Source organism: Podarcis gaigeae, assembly GCF_964106915.1.
Source record: "Podarcis gaigeae genome assembly, chromosome: 10".
NCBI classification, from domain to species: Eukaryota; Metazoa; Chordata; class Lepidosauria; order Squamata; family Lacertidae; genus Podarcis; species Podarcis gaigeae.
In genome coordinates, this window is record NC_139686.1 from 4,398,172 (window position 1) to 4,416,821 (window position 18,650).

An 18,650-nucleotide genomic window follows, 5' to 3' on the forward strand; every position below is an offset into this window, starting at 1 on the left:
ATTGTTTCGACCGATCTGGTGCAAGCCACTCGTTTGTGCCTGAAGAAGGAGGGGCAGGGTGTGTGTGCTTCTAATAATAATAAAATAATAATAAAAGTTAATCGGGTGGAATAAGGGAGCTGGGAGGTGATACTATAGGCGCTGCTCCAGACTTGGCAATGAAGGTCAAGAGCGGTCTGACAAATATGAAAGTTGGCCAATGTGAGGGTGAGTTGCAAGGAATTGCAGCTGTTACAGCCTAAATTATTTATTTATTTATTTATACCAACCATTCTGGACAGTTTCCAACAAAAGACAGTGGACGCTCGGGTTGCAAACATGATCTGTGCGGGATGACCTTTGTACCCACAGTGGCGCGTCTGTGCACACACGGGTTGCGATTCGGCGCCTCTGCGCATAGCGCGATTTAGCGCTTCTGCGCATGCGCAACCGCCGAAACCCGGAAGTAACCCGTTCCGGTATTTCCGGGTTTCAGTGGTCCGCAAGCCGAAAAAACACGACCTGAAGCGTCTGTAACCCGAGGTATGAGTGTACATTAAAACATCAGTCATTAAAAACTTCCCTAAACAGGGATGCTTTCAAATGTCTTCTGAAAGTCGGATAGCTGCTTATTTCCTTCACATCTGAAGGGAGGGCGTTCCACAGGGCGGGCGCCACCACCGAGAAGGTCCTCTGCATGGTTCCCTGTAAGCTTACTTCTCGCAATGAGGGAACCGCCAGAAGGCCCTCGGAGCTGGACCTCAGCGTCCGGGCTGAACGATGGGAGTGGAGACGCTCCTTCAGGTCTACTGGACCGAGGCCGTTTAGGGCTTTCAAGGTCAGCACCAACACTTGGAATTGTGCTCAGAAACGTACTGGGACTCAATGGCAGCTGATGGGAGGACAAGGTGCTTACCTGTGGTTCCGCCCTCCAGGCCTGGCCCATAGGCTGTGACGAGTCCTGGGTCACCGGCCTGACTCTGTTCCCCAACACGGATCTTGAAGGGGCTGCCGGGGATGTGTCTCCCGTTGAACCGGACGTCGATGGAGTGGACGCCGTTCTCGTGGGGGATGAAGCGAATGGCGTACTTGTCTGTGGAGGGACGAATTAAGTACTTAACCCGAGGTACCACTGTATTCATTGAAACAACCTTGAAGTATCAATGACTTCCCTTCTTCTCCTTCCACGGTTCATTTTGCATAACATAGTAAAGGTATGGGGTAAAGGGACCCCTGACCATTAGGTCCAGTCGTGACCAACTCTGGGGTTGCGGCGCTCATCTCGCTCTATAGGCCAAGGGAGCCGGCGTTTGTCCACAGACAGTTTTTCCAGGTCATGTGGCCAGCATGACTAAGCTGCTTCTGGCGAACCAGAGCAGCACACGGAAACGCCGTTTACCTTCCCGCCGGAGCGGTACCTATTTATCTACTTGCACTTTGACATGCTTTCGAACTGCTAGGTTGGCAGGAGCAGGGACTGAGCAACGGGAACTCACCCCATTGCGGGGATTCGAACCGCCGACCTTCTGACCGGCAAGTCCTAGGCTCTGTGGTTTAACCCACAGCGCCACCCGCGTCCCTTTGCATAACATAAATTCCTGCATATTTTATATAAACTCAACCATTCAGTATTCCATTATTACTTCCATTAAAACTTATTTACACCATTGAATTTATCTTAATGCTGCCCGTGTTTTAAAGTACACACAGTCCCCCCCCCATATAATCAATAAACATTTTCCAGTCTTCTCTAAACATATGTTCTTCTTGTTCTCTTATTCTGTATGTTAAATCTGCAAGCTGCGCGTATTCTATAAGGTTAAGCTGCCATTATTTTTTGGTTGAGACCTCGCTCAATTTCCAATTTGGGTAGTTCTTCAAGGAATAAAGGTAAAGGGACCCCTGACCATTAGGTCCAGTCGTGGCCGACTCTGAGGTTGCGGCGCTTATCTCACTTTATTGGCCGAGGGAGCCGGCATACAGCTTCCGGGTCATGTGGCCAGCAGGACTAAGCCGCTTCTGGCGAACCAGAGCTGCGCACGGATACGCCGTTTACCTCCCCGCCGGAGCGGTACCTATTTATCTACTTGCACTTTGATGTGCTTTCGAACTGCTAGGTTGGCAGGAGCAGGGACCGAGCAACGGGAGCTCGTTGTGGGGATTCGAACTGCCGACCTTCTGATTGGCAAGTCCTAGTCTCTGTGGTTTAACTCATAGCGCCACCTGCATCCCTCCTTCAAGGAATAACATGCTGTAAATGTCAGATCGCTTTTCCAAACATCTAGACCTGCCTTTCAAACCACCGTTCTGGGCGATGCATAATGGGATTTGTAGTCCCGTGCAGGTGTGGGGCGCCAGGGCTAATGAAAGCAGACCTAGGATCTATTTTAAAAACCCTCTGGGATTCTCAGGGGCTTGAATTGAGCCCCAGAATCTGTTGCCAGTGCTAAGGGGACACACGCCTGAAATTGCACTTCCGCTGCAGTCTCCTGGTCCTACGTGTGGCCTTTTCTGGATATTTTGTACCCCTAGATCTTCAAATATCTGAGTGGCTGTCCTATGGAAGATGGAGCAAGCTTGTTTTTTTGCTGCTCTGGAGGGGAGGACCCGAACCCACGTCTTCGAATGACAAGGAAGGAGAGTCCCAACTAAATGTCAGGAATATTTCCCTGATGCTTGGACTGTGGAAGATGGTGGGCTCTCCCTCCTTAAAGGTAAAGGGACCCCTGACCATTAGGTCCAGTCGTGGCCGACTCTGGGATTGTGGCGCTCATCTCGCTTTACTGCCCCGCAGAAACCGGGCTCCCTGGTTTACCGAGGAGCTTCGGAAAATGAAGCGGGACCTCAGACGGCTAGAGCGAGTATGGCGGGGTGCCCGTGACGGAGCCTCAAGAACATCTTATAGGGTTTTTATGAAAACCTATGAGATGGCTGTGAAGGCCGCTAAGAAGTCTTACTTCTCGGCCTCCATTGCATCCGCTAGCTCTCGCCCGGCGCAATTATTTAGTATAATTCGGTCTTTAACGTCCCTTGAAGGACAGCCAAATTTAAATAACAATCCGACACACAGCTGTGAGGCATTTGCGAGCTTTTTTGCGGAGAAGGTCCTGTTGCTCCGCCATGACCTCCCTGCCAATTTGGATACAATAAAGGAACTGGAGGCCCCTCGACTGTCCTCAGGTCCAGTATGCTGATTCTTCTAGATCTGTCAGCAGCCTTCGACATGGTCGATCACGAACTCCTGGACCACCGCCGTCCGTTAAGAGTTTGGGTGTAATCTTTGACACCTCCCTCTCTATGGAGGCGCAGATTACAGCTATAACAAAGGCGGCATTTTTTCATCTCCGCCAAGCTAAGCAGTTGGCCCCTTATCTCTCTCGCCCTGACCTAGCCACTGTGATCCACGCGACGGTCACCTCCAGACTGGATTATTGTAACTCGCTCTATGTGGGGCTGCCCTTGAGACTGACCCAGAAACTCCAGCGGGTGCAGAATGCCACGGCGAGACTCCTTATGGGGTCTTCGCTGCGAGATCACATTCATCCGGTACTATACCAGCTGCACTGGCTCCCAGTGGAGTACAGGATCAGGTTTAAGGTGCTGGTTTTAACCTTTAAAGCCCTATACGGCCTAGGACCCTCGTACCTACGGGACCGCCTCTCCTGGTATGCCCCACAGAGAAACCTACGGTCTGCAAATAATAACATCCTCAAGGTCCCAGGCCTCAGAGAGGTTAGGCTGGCCTCAACTAGAGCCAGGGCCTTCTCAGCTGCGGCTCCAATCTGGTGGAACGCTCTGTCCCAAGAGACTAGGACTCTGCGGGACCTGACATCTTTCCGCAGGACCTGCAAGACAGAGTTGTTCCACCAGGCCTTTGGTCAGGGCGCAGCCTGACTCCCTCCTCTGGCAACCTGCATAGAATCTTGCTTAATTAGTTGCCATTAATTCGATTTTAATTGATTTTTATAATGAAATATTTTTAGAATGTGTGAATATCTGATCGTTTGATTGTTTGATTGTTGTTAGCCGCCCTGAGCCCGGCTTCGGCTGGGGAGGGCGGGATATAAATAAATTTTATTATTATTATTATTATTACTGGCCAAGGGAGCTGGCGTACAGCTTCCAGGTCATGTGGCCAGCAGGACTAAGCCGCTTCTGGCAAACCAGAGCAGTGCATGGAAACGCCATTTACCTTCCCGCTGGAACGGTACCTATTTATCTACTTGCACTTTGACATGCTTTCGAACTGCTAGGTGGGCAGGAGCAGGGACTGAGCAACGGGAGCTCACCCCGTCGCGGGGATTCAAACCGCCAACCTTCTGATCGGCAAGTCCTGGGCTCTGTGGTTTAACCCACGGGTGTTTAAATGGAGGTTGTGTGGCCGTCTCCCAGGGATTATTTAGCTGTGATTCCTGCCCTGCAGGGGGGTTGGACTAGAAGAGCTTTGGGTGTCCCTTGTACAACTCTGTGATTCTATACTTCCCAGAGATGCGGCAATATAGAGGAGACATTCACGCCTGCTTTTCAAACTTCACTGACAGCGTTTGCCTAACGCAGTGGCTTGGAAGGGGCATTGCGAACCCAGCTGTCTCGAATTCAAATCTTGCTCTAGGCGCACACTTTGAGGGAAGGCTGTGCCGGCTGGAACTGCCCGAAACTTCTGGGGAGCGCCAAGCTGGCTGGCGAAGGCTGGGTCACCTCGGCTCTGATATGCAAGTCCCATCTGGTGTCGGGGCTCAGTGCATTTGCAGGGGTTAGACTAGATGGCCTCTGAAACTCGAAGACGCAAGCGCCAGGCATGGGGAAGCAGGACTGGTTCCGCCGCCGCCGCCTGGCGAACTCACCGCTGTCCAGTTCTGAGACATAGCACTCCTCGACCACGCCAGCGGGCGTGTGGACTTTGGCGTCGATCACGCCGCGAGCTCCATTCAGCTGCACCGCGAAGGAAGCTGGCTGGTTCACCTTTAAGCCCGTCTCCTGCGGGGACACGGAAAGGAGGGCTGGGTGAGACCCACATGCAGGAGATCGGGGGGTGGGGCTGCCCAAGAGATCAGAAGGCATCAGGCGACCCTGGAATTCTGGAACAGTTTTTTGCTCCTCCTTTTCTTCTAATTTCTCTCCTTATTGCTTTAGCCTTCCTGTCTCCTCTCCTTGCAAATTTGCTGTCTTTACCACCGCACTCCCAGGCAGCCTCCTTTATCTCTAGCGTCCCTTATCTCTCTCCTGATCGGCAAACAATCAGCAGATTTGTTTCAACACCCCCTTCCCTCTTTCAAAAAAAAGAGCATAATCTGCTTTTCGCCCCTGGGCAATTGGCTCCAGGGTCCACACATTCACTCCATAAGGCGCACAGACATTTCCCCTTACTTTTTAGGAAGAAAAAAGTGCGTCTTATGGAGCGAAAAATACAGTATGTGCTGCTTAAAGAAGCGCTTCCTTTTATTTGCCCTGAATCTGTTCCTTCCTGCCTCGCCCTTTTTGTTCCCCAAATCTATCAGAAGCCCTCCAGGACTCCTCTTGGGGGGCGGGATACACACTCCCTCCTGCGGGGGGCACCAGGCTGGGCAAGACTGGGCAGGCCTGTACCTGGAGGCTGGTGACCGTCAAGCGGTGTGCGTCGTCCGAGAGCGAGGCCACGGGAACCACAAAGGGGCTGTCGGGGATGTGCTCGTCGTTGAATTTGATGGACACCTCGTAGTCGCCTGACGGAGAGAGGAGGGGTTAAGACCGGAGGTGGAGCAATTCCCCTTTGCAGTGGTCAGGGTTTTTTTATCGTTTAGGGAAAAGGCGAGTAAATGGGGGACATTTCACTTCATTAAACGTACGCACCGCTTCGCTGCAAAAGGAAAAAAACCCCAATTCGTTTGCAAACGGAACGGAACAGCAGAATTGTCGGTCAAAAGGACAGCTTAATAAAGATGAAACTGGCAATAGGCTAAAACCAGATGTACAGAAACATTCTGCGTGGGCTTGCCTAAACAAGAATGCTTTCTGTGGGTGCTGAAAAGAATGCCTGCCTGACATCTATAGGCAGGGAGTTCCAAAGGACCACACGAATGATAGAAGTTTACAGAATCACACAGGACGTGGAGAGACGCAAGCTCCCCTCCCTTTCTCATCTAGAACCCGTGGGCATCCAAGCCAACTTGTGGATTCTGTGAAAGGAAAGGGGGTGCAGAATCCTTTGGAACAAATAAAACTATGCTGGGGCTTAAGTGTCTCTTCGTGGGCCCCCCATCAACCAGCAGCGTGATCTGCGGCAGCGAAAAAGCCCCTGCCCCAAAAACCCCTACCTGGTTCCTGGACGATGTAGGAAACTCCGCAAGAGCCGTCTTTGCGGTCCTCAAAGGCAATCTCCGCCTTGCTGGGACCCTCCACAGCGATGGAGAGACCCCCGGCCCCTGCCTCCCGCGTCCAGATGCTGAACTCGGCTGGGGAGGAAAAGAGGAGGGAGCTTTCAGGCCACCTGTCGGGGATGTTTCCGTTGGGATTGCTGAATTGCAGCGGGTTGGACTGGATGACCCCTAGGAGCCCCTCCCAAATCTTCGATTCTATCTTTCTTCCGCTGCGATTCCTGTTTTTCCCGCCCTATAAGGTTTTCCTTCCTTGACCTTGCTATGGACCTTGGTTGGTCGCCGTTGAGGGGCCTGGTAGGAATTTTTCCACGTGGCAAATTGGCACCAGCCACTTGGTTTTGGCCTACCTCATAGCAAATCATCACAACTTTCTTGGTATTGGTGGGTAGGCATTGGTATTGTTCTGTAGATGGAAGGGGGGAGGAAGCGCCATCCCCTGCCCCACATATTGAAGGGTAGTCCGATAAAGGATACCGGGGGGCGTGGCCCTGTCCGAAGCCTGGGGAGGGGAGGGCCTAAGGCACGCCCCCTATCTGTGACCCCGGGGGGGGAATTCCTAGTTGATGTGCATCAGCAGGACTCCCCCTACTGGTGGTTAACCCTTCCCAGACTTCAAGCGGATGGGCTGGAGTTGGATATAGTCAGTTAGGACCAATGCCTAAGCCAATACTGCTCATCACCTGTAACCAATAAGGTTGTGTCCTTATTTAGCCCATTAACCTTAATCATTGTGTCATGTGTCTTTATTTCCACTGGGGGGGGGGGGACTTGCCACACAACTGTGGCAGATGGTTGATGCAAATAAAGATTCATTCATTGAGGCTGTCATGTGCTTACCTGGGACTCCGGCCACGCCTCTCTCCAGACCGGTGCCTCCTGCTCGCACCTTGTGGGAGCCTCCTTCCCCCAGAGGCCCCACAGTGAACTGGAAGGGGCTCCCAGGGACGTGCTGCCCTCGGTACTTGACGTTGACGGTGTGGGGGCCCATCTCCTGCGGCACGAAGCGCACCGAGTAGGCGCTGTCGTCCCCCTCGATGATCTCCGCCTCCGCCATCTTCCCCGACGGGCTGGTCACCTGAGCAGTCATGGCCTGCAAGCCCGCCTCACCTGGACCGCGAGGAGGAAGACAGGGGGAGAGTCCGTCAGAAGGCCGCCAGCCAATCGAGAGCCTGCAAAAAGGCCCGGCCAATCCCGAGCAGCCTCACGCGCATGCAGCCTCGCCAATTAGAGCAGCCCGAGGATCCTGTTTCCAATTGCTCATAACAGAAGGAACGTGTTTCTAGTCCTCATGACTGTAGTTTGGAGATGCAATAGGGAAAATGCTTCCTTAAAACAGGTGTTTTGGGGGAAGTATTAAAGATAAAGGTACCCCTGACCGTTAGGTCCAGTCGCGGACGACTCTGGGGTTGCGGCGCTCATCTCGCTCTCTAAGTCGAGGGAGCCGGCGTTTGTCCGCAGTTTTTCCGGGTCATGTGGCCAGCATGACTAAGGCGCTTCTGGCGAACCAGAGCAGCGCACGGAAACACCGTTTACCTTCCCACCACAGTGGTACCTATTTATCTACTTGCACTGGTGTGCTTTCGAACTGCTAGATTGGCAGGAGCAGGGACCGAGCAACGGGAGCTCACCCCGTCGCGGGGATTCGAACCGCGACCTTCCAATCGGTAAGCCCTAGGCTCTGTGGTTTAGACAACAGTGCCATCTGTGTCCCTGGGGGAAGTATTAGGGTATATAAATATCATGGTGGGGAAAGCGCTAATAATTTTTAGAAGATAACATCCTCTTAACTATATACCGAATATATGGGGCCTGGCAATCGGTCAATGTAAATGCATTTTCCGTGTCCTCACATCTGCAAAAAGACTGATACTGAAACACTGGAAGGAGAAATATCGTTTCCCTTAGATAAATTGACAAATGACATAACAACTCTGGCAACCCATCAACGGTTCACTTTCAGGTGAAGACTATGATTGGACAAATTTAATATTTAGAATGCGTTTGTCGAAACCATAGTGACACATGGATTAACACATCCTTGAGGGAAACAACAAGTTTATCCATCTAAAAGGCTAAAGTTATGTAGCCTTATATGGTTGTTTTATTGTTGCTGATTTCCTCTGCTTTTAAAAATGTCTTTTATGAATTCCCTTCCTCCTTTTTTCTTTTCTTTCTTTTCCTTTCTGATTTAATGTAAAGGTAAAGGGACCCCTGACCATTAGGTCCAGTCGTGGCCGACTCTGGGGTTGCGGGCTCATCTCGCTTTACTGGCCGAGGGAGCCGGCATACAGCTTCCGGGTCATGTGGCCAGCATGACGAAGCCGCTTCTGGCGAACCAGAGCTGCGCACGGAAACGCCGTTTACCTTCCCGCCGGAGCGGTACCTATTTATCTGCTTGCACTTTGACGTGCTTTTGAACTGCTAGGTTGGCAGGAGCAGGGACCGAGCAACGGGAGCTCACCCCATCGCGGGGATTCGAACCGGCAACCTTCTGATCGGCTCAGTGGTTTAACCCACAGCGCCACCCGTGTCCCTTCTTTCTGATTTACTTTGCTATGATAATCTCAATAAAATAATCAATATGGCGGGGATGATTGAAGTTTGGAAATTAATACGCTGCATCCACTGAAAGCTTTAAAATTAGAGGAGCCTCGGCAAAATTCTGGTCCTGGATGCCCCTTCCCTTGACCCCTTGTGCGAATATTCAGAGTCATGCAAGAGACCAGGTTTGGTGCTGGGACAAAACACACAAATATACCGTGACCATGCATGAACGAGCCGAATGCGGTTCTAAAATTCATTCAGAGCACTGAATCGACACAGGCAAAACGCACAGGGAGAGGATATCAAGTGATATCAGCAAAAAGCAAAATTATTGTGCAACGTTAAGAAACGGCTGCCTCTCCAAGCCGCCAAGGTGTAGACGCCCGCTTTTAACTGTGTTGAAATCCTCAGTTTTGCCTTCATGGCATAGGAGCCGACTCCTAGGGGCCAAGTCTCTTTACTCCACGGGCACAGGGGGACAGCTCCTCAAAAATTGTTGAAAAGCATTAAAAAATACTCAAATTCAGAAGCCTGGCCCCCCATAATGTCCTCTTTTGGGGGACATTTTTACCCATGATCTCCCCCAAAGCTGAACAACTTTCTGGACGCCCCTAACAAAAACCCTGGCTATGCCCATGCTTTGCCCCCCCCAAAAAAATATCTGATGGAGCCCCCCAAAGTTGATGGCCATTGCCATTCAAATGTGCTTGTGACTGATTATGAGGGGCAGGTCTTCCCTGGGCTCCCCCCCCCAAAAAAATATTTTATTCAAGTTGCTTCATTGCAAGATCTAAAAGTTGTCGGGTGTTCCAGAAAGCTTCCTGAGAGCTGAGCTGGCCAGCTAAAAGGAAAACCCCTTTGCAAGACCTTTGTTGATTATCACAATGCCTTTGCTAAAGCAGAACTTCCGGCATGTTGCATGACCTTATGTCTGAGTTAACTGGGTGAAGGCCTTCCTTCCTGGTGGACTGGGGGCGTGTGTGTTGTTTTATAATAATTAATAATAATAATAATAATAATAATAAAGTGTTGGACTACAACCCAGAGACCTCCACTCAACTGTGAACTTTGAAGGGTGTGGCACTGGGCCAGTGCCTGCCTCTCAGGGTTGTTGTGAGGATTAAATAATAATAATAATAATAATAATAATAATAATAATAATAATAATAATAATAATAATTTATTTATACCCCGCCCTCCCCAGCCAGAGCCGGGCTCAGGGCGGCTAACACCAATAAAATAAAATCACAGTAAAAACGTAATAGGGGGGGGAAGACAGGGAGAAAAAAAACCAATTTAAAATACAGTGGTTCCTCGGGTTAAGTACTTAATTCGTTCCAGAGGTCCGTTCTTAACCTGAAACTGTACTTAACCTGAAGCACAACTTTAGCTAATGGGGCCTCCCACTGCTGCCGTGCGATTTCTGTTCTCATCCTGAAGCAAAGTTCTTAACCTGAGGTACTATTTCTGGGTTAGTGAAGTCTGTAACACAAAGCATATGTAAGCTGAAGCGTACGTAACCCGAGGTACCACTGTACAAGTTAAAATGCAATTTAAAATGCAGCCTCATTTTAAAATAGCCGATAAATCAAGACCCTAAGGGGAGGGAAACATAAGGGTCCGACTGAGTCCAAACCAAAGGCCAGGCGGAACAGCTCTGTCTTGCAGGCCCTGCGGAAAGATGTCAAGTCCCGCAGGGCCCTGGTCTCTTGGGACAGAGCGTTCCACCAAGTCGGGGCCAGTACTGAAAAGGCCCTGGCCCTAGTTGAGACCAATCTAACCACCTTGCGACTTAGGACCTCCAAAGTGTTGTCATTTGTGGACCTTAAGGTCCTCCGCGGGGCATACCAGGAGAGGCGGTCCCATAGGTACGTGGGTCCTAGGCCTAGTGGGGAGACACACCATGCATAGCCCCCCTTGAACTCCTCCGTCCAAAAAGTGGGGTGCACATGCAATAAGTGTAAAGCGAACTTCATAAACATCTGCCCGCTCGCGGGCGCACCTCTGCCCGACTCGGTGCAAGAAACCGCCACACACAGGCGCACACGAGAGGTCCATGCAACCCCACAGCACACTGCACCCACGCACCCTCCTGGGTCGTCCGGGCGATGCTCCCGAAAGAGCCGAGGCTCTCGCGCCCCAGGAAGTCTCCGAAGACGTTGTGGAAGGGGTCCCCGCCCACTTGGGTGGACTCCTCCACCCGCACCTCTCGCTTGGTCTCGCCGCCGTGCGTCTTGCTGATCTCCGTCCGCTCGGTGCGCGTGTAGGTGTGGCTGCTGCGCGTGAAGGTGCGCGTCAGCCGCTCCTGGGCCGAGACCATCTGGAACCAGTTCCCTGCGCGGGAGGCGGCGGCGGAAGGAGCAGCGGGGGCAAGACAGAGGGGGAGACAGGAGGGTTAGAAAGAGGGTCCCACGAAGAAATTTTAAAGATGATCTAGCTAAATATTGTAATATAAGATGCCGTATTTTTCGCTCTATAAGACGCACCAGACCACAAGATGCACCTAGTTTTTGGAGGAGGAAAACAAGGAAAAAAAATATTCTGAATCTCAGATACCAGAACAGCAAGAGGGATCGCTGCGCAGTGAAAGCAGCAATCCCTCTTGCTGTTCTGGCTTCTGGGATAGCTGCGCAGCCTGCATTCGCTCCGTAAGACGCACACACATTTCCCCTTACTTTTTAGGAGGGAAAAAGCGAGTCTTATACAGCAAAAAATACGGTAATTAGGAAATACTTGAAAGTATCAAACAGGCCTAGGATTAGAATAAGAATGTTGCACAGTAATATGGATTTAAGCCAATAAGAAAAGAGATGAAGATAGTAAATTGAAGGAGTTAATTTTGTTAGGAAGATGATCGTGGAGAACTTGGTGTCACAATGAAATTCATTTGGGGGGGATTTGAGGAAGTCAGATCACAATGAAAGTTAATTTGGATTTTAGAAGTAAGAAGTGTTTTTATTTTGCTTTCAGTATTGTAATGTGTTTCTTTTTGTGTCTTTTATATGTATATTTGTTATAAATGTGGAAAATCAATTTTAAAAATTGATAAAAAAAAGAAAGGGGTTCCTTGCACCATAGCTGTCAACGTTTCCCTTTTTTAAAGGGAAATTCCCTTATTCCGAATAGGATTACTCGCAAGAAAAGGGAAAAGTTGACAGCTATGCCTTGCACCAGGAATGTGGGATGTGATCCAGGAGAGGCAGTCAAGTACAACATTCCTTGAAATGCTAGAGAAGACATGCGAGGGAATGTTTGGTCCAGCCAGTAGAAACTTCCTGTTCCTCCTGGCTGGAGCATCCTTCCTTTTGCATGTGACAGAAGGTGGGCGTGGCCTCACCTGTCCAGGTAACAAAAGGAGGAGTCACACAGCACACTTCCCTCTTCGTTTGAGCAGCTTTTAGCTAGGACTGCTCTGCTAGCTCTCAACTAGCAGAAGCACTGGGATTATTCCCCCATATGGGGTAGATCCACATGTACATATCTGTAACTAAGTCTGCCTTCAGGGATCCAACAGTGAACCAATGTGAGTAAACTTCTTTTATTTTGAATAAGATTGTGGCGTCTTTATTCTCTTAAGAGGGATTCAAGGGAAGTTATCAGGAACGTACAATTCAATCTGGGACATACTGAATTGTATAATAGTGAGAGGCTCACACGAGCCTGCAACCAGCTATCTGCTGTGCATGTAAAAAGGGGGATGTAACTCTGCCACATAAAGAAACTTGCTAGCACAAGTTAGGAAGGATATGAATAAACAATATATCCTCTCCTGCCACCCTGAACATTCCCACAAGAAGAAGCCCCCTCTGCCTCTAACTGCGAAAGCCTTTGCACATTGGTTCTAAAAAGGCAAGTGGCTAGTCCTCATCGCCACAGGTGCTGCTATTGACTTAGATCAGGGCGGGGTTTTTTCTGTCACCAGGGGCTATGCCTGTGGTGTCCAAACTTTTTTCAAAGAGGGCCGGATTTGATGAAGTGAAGGGCCGTGAGGGCCGACCAAAGGGCCAACTAAAGTTGCTGACCTTTTTTTAGGATTGACGTTGTTGAGCTTTTGTTAGGATTGAAGTTGTTGAGGGGTTTTTTAGGATTTACCCCAGGAAATAAACTGCACAGGGACTAGATTAAGCCGACTGGTGGGCCAGATTAGGCCCCCAAAACAGACTTTGGGCATGCCTGGGCCTAAGCAAATGCAAGTTTTTGAAAAGGCAAGTGAGGCAGTGAATCGTTTCTGACTCCTACAAGTCCCCCTCTCGTTCTCCCTGCCTCTTGGGAAACCCCAGGAACTCAGATCTATCCTGCAGCGATAGCAATACTTAGAACGTAAGACGGGGAACCAAGGGTGGACTAGATGGCTCTGGGTGCCCCGTGGCAGGAACAGGCGACCCGCCTGCCAAAACCAGAACGCGAAGCCACAAAGCCATCCAAGTTGGCAGTCGCTGGCTCCCGCAGCAGGTTAACTATGCATAGTTGTTGCTTTTCCGTAAATTGATTTATTTGGGTTTTTCAAATTAATATTTCACAGTAACGTAGCAACATACAATATCGAAACAAGGTTCCACAGAATCTCCTGGACTTCCCTCATCCCCTTGGTGGGTCCTATTGCTAGTCCTTTCCTCCTGCGTCTTTTATAATAACCCAAATCTTTTGCATCTCCTTTGTGTCCCAAAATCCACCATTCAACTACAAGCGATATTCCGACCACACTAAAGACTTTAGCTGTCTACAGTGGTTTTTAAGATAAGATTATAAATTCCCCCAAATTCCTTATTAACATTTTGGTCTTCCCAGTTTCTGATTCTTCCGGTCATTTTTGCCATTTCGGGAAAATGCCGAAACTACGCATAGTTTCAACTAGGGTTACGAAATAAGGAGGAAAGGGTTTTCCTCTGGACTATGCAGAATTAGATAAATTAACAGGAAGGATTCGAAAGCTGTGGGATCAGAGATTCTTAGAAGACTGGAGCAAATATATGAACTATTGGAAAAGTAATTGTGATGAACAGATTACGCTAGCAGGACTGCAAGAAGTTTCGTAAGGTGGATTATTTGAAATATTGCAAGAAAAACTGCGATGAGAATTATTAGTTAAGGATAATTAAATGTAATAGGAAATTAAGAAATGTAGAATAAGTGATAAAAAATGGGAAATCATCAGAGGTGTTGACGGAAGTCAAAAATATGATGTAAGATGTGAAGATATGTTGTATGATTGTTGGAACTGATATGTTAAAAAATTACGGTAATAAAAATGTAAAAACAAAAGGAAAAGAAAAGAAAAGAAAAGAAAAGAAAAGAAAAGGGGTTTTCTTCTTCAAAATTCTGGAATCCCAGATTTGTGCAACAGGTGTTGTTTCAGCTTGACTGGACCACACAACAGAGCAGAAAGGAGGAAGGGGGTGGGATGGGGGTAGAAACAAAATCCCCTGGTGGTCCTGTTCAGGTCCTGGGCCCTCGGACCCCTAAGATGTGCCCCCTTACCTGGGATTTTGAGGTTCAGGTCACACGTGCTGCCGATGGTGGCGATAGATGGCGCCTGGCGTCGGCGGGTGATGCTCTCTTTCATGCGCCCCTCGCCCGACATCTTCACGGTGAAAGGACTTCCTAGAAAGGCGACAACAGCATAGCTGTTACCCTGAGATCCCGGGGGTATCCCAAGCTACTCCCAAAAGGCGGCTGGGTGAGGCGAGAGACTCCATCAGGCAAGGCCTCCTTCCACCTGCCTTGCCCAACCCTCTAGTCTCTGCTTCTCAATATGTACTGTATTATTTTATGTACTGTGGCTTGACGTTGTTACAATAATAATAATAATTTATTACTTATACCCCACCCATCTGGCTGGGTTCCCTCAGCCACTCTGGGCAGCTCCCAACAAAACATTAAAATACAGTAATGCATCAAACGTTAAAAGCTTCCCTAAACAGGGCTGCCCTTCAGATGTCTTCTAAAAGTCTGGTAGTTGTTAAAACAAAAAAAATTCCTTCCAGTAGCACCTTAAAGACCAACTAAGTCAGTTCTTGGTATGAGCTTTCGTGTGCATGCACACTTCTTCATACCAAGAACTGACTTAGTTGGTCTTTAAGGTGCTACTGGAAGGAATTTTTTTTGTTTTGACTATGGCAGACCAACACGGCTACCTATCTGTATCTGGTAGTTGTTGTTCTCTTTGACAGCTGGTGGGAGGGCGTTCCACAGGGCGGGCACCACCACCGAGAAGTTCCTCTGCCTGGTTCCCTGTAACCTCACTTCTCTCAATGAGGGAAACGCCAGAAGGCCTTCAGCGCTGGACCACAGTGTCTGCGCTGAATGATGGGGGTGGAGACGCTCCTTCAGATATACAGGACCGAGGCTGTTTAGGGCTTTCAAGGTCAGCACCAACACTTTGAATTGTGCTCAGAAACGTACTGGGAGCCAATGCAGATCTTTCAGGACCGGTGTTATGTGGTCTTGGCGGCCGCTCCCAGAGACCAGTCTGGTTGCCACATTCTGGATTAGTTGTAGTTTCCGGGTCACCTTCAAAAGTAGCCCCACACAGAGCGCATGGCAGAAGTCCAAGCAGGAGATAACCAATGTATCCGAGCACCAGAGCCCTCTCCCTACTCCGGCAGTGTCCAACAACTGCCGTTCAGAAGCATCGCTGCCTCAAATTTTGGAGGCAGAACATGGCCATCGACAGCCATCTCCTCCTCCAGGAATTTGCCTAACCCTCTTTCCAAGTGACCCGCGGCCGCCTCCCCTCCATTGCGAGAGGCTGGGGCTGGGGTCATGTTTTGCAAGTGTCGCTGGTGGGGCGGAGAAGCAGAGAAGGCTGGGAAGCTGAGGACTAGAACCTTGAGGTCCGCAACACACAGAGGACACGCTGTCGGCCGAAGGAGAGGCACTGACCTGGTACGTGCTTATCGGCAAACTTGATGTTGATGATGTAGTTCCCGGGCTCCGTGGGGCAGTAGGTGACTTTGCAGGTGCCGTCCTCCATGTCCTCGCAGTTGATGTCCACTTTGCTGGGGCCCTCGATGGACAGGCCGAGGCCGCCATAACCTGGAGGGGAAGGAAGCAGACAATGTCAGGCCCGTCTCTTTCGCTCTGGGAGAGCCGAATCGTTTAAACCAGCGTTTCTCAACCTGTGGGTCCCCAGATGTTGGACTACAACTCCCATCATGCCTGGCCAGCATGACCAGTGGTCAGGGATGATGGGAGTTGTAGTCCAACAACATCTGGGGACCCACAGGTTGAGAACCGCTGGTTTAAACTATGGGAATGTTCAGGGAAGAGGAAGCAGGAGAGGATATACGGTTTATTAATATCCTTCCTAACTTGCGCTAGCAAGTTTCTTTATGTAGCAGAGTTACATTCCCCTTTTAAATGCACAGCAGATAACTGGTTCTAGGCTTGTGTAAGCCTCTCAATAATAGGTTCACTGCAGATGTCTGATCTCCCTGGAGACCTAGAGATGTGACGTTAGACTGCTCTGCCTCCTTTATTTAGCAAATGTTTTGTGCCATTGATTTGTTTTGGATGTTGTAAAAAGGTAAAGGGACCCCTGACCATTAGGTCCAGTCGTGACCGACTCTGGGGTTGCGGCGCTCATCTCGCTTTATTGGCTGAGGGAGCCAGCATGCAGCTTCCGGGTCCTGTGGCCAGCAGGACTAAGCCGCTTCTGGCGAACCAGAGCAGCGCACGGAAACGCCGTTTACCTTCCCACCAGAGCGGTGCCTATTTATCTACTTGCACTTTGATGTGCTTTCGAAGTGCTAGGTTGGCAGGAGCAGGGACCGAGCAACGGGAGCTCACCCCGTCGCGGGGATTCGAACTGCCGACCTTCTGATCGGCAAGTCCTAAGCTCTGTGGTTTAACCCACAGCGTCAGCCGCATCCCTTTGGATGTTGTATGTGATGCCAATAAAGGTTTTACGAAAGACAGAAAAGCTAAAACCGTGTGTGATCGAGTCGAGAATCTGGGAGCTAGATGACTTTTGGGGTTCCCTCCAACTCTACGTTGCCACGATTCCTATCCCGAGACAAACAGGCGCATCTCCATGCCCCCTTCTCCCCTCACCTGCAGTGCGTGTGTCCACGATGAATTCGGATACCTCGAAGGTCCGCCCTTCCACCAGCCCTTTTCCTGAGACTTTAACCTTGCTGGCATCTCCGATCTCTGACTGCCCCACCATGATCTTGAAGGGGCTGTTGGTGACGTGTTTGCCGCTCTTCTTCACGCTGACCACGTGTTCTCCGACCTCCTTCGGGGTGAAGGAGATGCCTGGGGGTGGGGGAAAGGGAAGAGTCAGTGCAAGGGGGAACGGGAGCAGCAGCAGCAGAGCCCCCCAGACCCTGGGGCTCCCCTATCCAAACAAAACGAGCCCCATAGGAATTGGGTGCAGCAAGATGAAAGAAGGAAGGATAACAACAGGAGGAACTATTGGAAACTCAAGGCAGTAGAAACATAAGATGATTGAGCTTGTTTGGAGGTTCTAGCAGGGGAGCGCAGCTATCGTATACCCTTGACCGAAGAACGGTACACTCCTTCTATCTGGGATGGTCGTCCTCTTCCACCGAGCGCGCAGCTTCGGGAGGGACGCACATGGAGCGGTGAGGGAGGATTGGACCCCACTGAACTTGAAGCATGGGAAGCCCCAACAAAAATTTATAATTTGGCAAAATATTTGGACTTTATGTATCTGTATAATTTGGAATATTTAATGTGATCTGATTGGATTGTTAAAAGGGAAAACTTAATAAAAATTATTATATATATATTTTTTAAGGAATTGGGTGCAGCAATATGAGATGACTGGACCCTTACTGAACTCGAAGCATGGGAAACCCCCAACAAAAATTTATAATTTGGCAAAATATTGGGACTTTATGATATGTATTGGTATAATTTGGAATAATTAATGTGATATGATTGGATTGTTAAATGGAAAACTTAAGACAAAATTATTTTAAAAAAAGAAAGTTAAGGCATCAAGAGAGCACACCTTTGCGAGTTTTCACAGGTCTCCTCCGTCTGTCGGTGAGCAAAATTTGCAACAACAAAAAAAGGAGAAAACTGTCAGCAAACTCACCAATGTGCCGGTTCGGCAGGCGCTTAAGCAAGCAGGGTTCTTCGTTGCCGGATGGCGCACGGATGCTGGCGGTCAGCAGGCTCAGATCGCTCTCAGTGATCTTCAGAGAGACGTCGGTGGATGTTCCCACATTCAGCTGGGAGGTGCGCATGGAATCATCGCCTGGGAAGGGGAAGTTCGTGAGCGAGACTGAACACAACGCGGGAACGCCAGAAGCAATACAGCGGTACCTCCAGTCGCACACAGGATCCGTTCCAGAGCTCCAGTTGGATCCTGAGGAATTCGCAACTGGAGGTTCTGTGCAAGTGCGCAGCGCATAGAGCGCTTCTGCGCATGCATGCACGGCGAAACCCGGAAAAATGTGCCGCGTGCATAACTCAAAGGATACACAACCAGAGGTGTGCATATTCAGAGGTACCACTGTATTCTGATTCCTGTCCCTTGGTAGAACAGGGCCCTCATTTCGTGACCTCACCTTGCCCAACCGTTACGTTTACATCATAATATACAGCTTTAGTCTCTACTAGGGAAGCTTTTAATGTTTAATAGATTGTTGTATTTTTATATTCTGTTGGAAGCCGCCCAGAATGGCTGGGAAAACCCAGCCAGATGGGTGGGGTATAAATAAAAAACGTTGTTGTTGTTATTATTATTATTACTATTATTATTATTATTATTACCTTCTGTCCACAGGTTACCTATTTTGG

General features: G+C 49.5%; 2 protein-coding genes across 6 annotated transcripts in view; one reads left to right on the top strand and one right to left on the bottom strand.

The window, feature by feature from the left end:
- The window catches only part of LOC310826053 (interferon-induced protein with tetratricopeptide repeats 5-like), a 202,848-nt gene that overhangs the window by 92,627 nt on the left and 91,571 nt on the right, over positions 1 to 18,650 (top strand). The gene's annotated exons all lie outside the window — the stretch shown is intronic.
- Positions 1 to 18,650, bottom strand: part of FLNC (filamin C) — a 124,565-nt gene that overhangs the window by 4,441 nt on the left and 101,474 nt on the right. For all 5 annotated transcript variants that reach the window (XM_083699720.1, XM_083699719.1, XM_083699717.1 and 2 more), the window contains 10 exons: positions 17,944 to 18,105; positions 16,932 to 17,135; positions 15,762 to 15,914; positions 14,358 to 14,480; positions 10,968 to 11,213; positions 7,173 to 7,442; positions 6,273 to 6,410; positions 5,566 to 5,681; positions 4,824 to 4,956; positions 896 to 1,072 (listed from right to left, as the gene is read on the bottom strand). In XM_083699720.1, the coding sequence (XP_083555846.1) occupies positions 896 to 1,072; positions 4,824 to 4,956; positions 5,566 to 5,681; positions 6,273 to 6,410; positions 7,173 to 7,442; positions 10,968 to 11,213; positions 14,358 to 14,480; positions 15,762 to 15,914; positions 16,932 to 17,135; positions 17,944 to 18,105 (1,722 nt within the window). The remainder of the gene's footprint in view (positions 1 to 895; positions 1,073 to 4,823; positions 4,957 to 5,565; positions 5,682 to 6,272; positions 6,411 to 7,172; positions 7,443 to 10,967; positions 11,214 to 14,357; positions 14,481 to 15,761; positions 15,915 to 16,931; positions 17,136 to 17,943; positions 18,106 to 18,650) is intronic.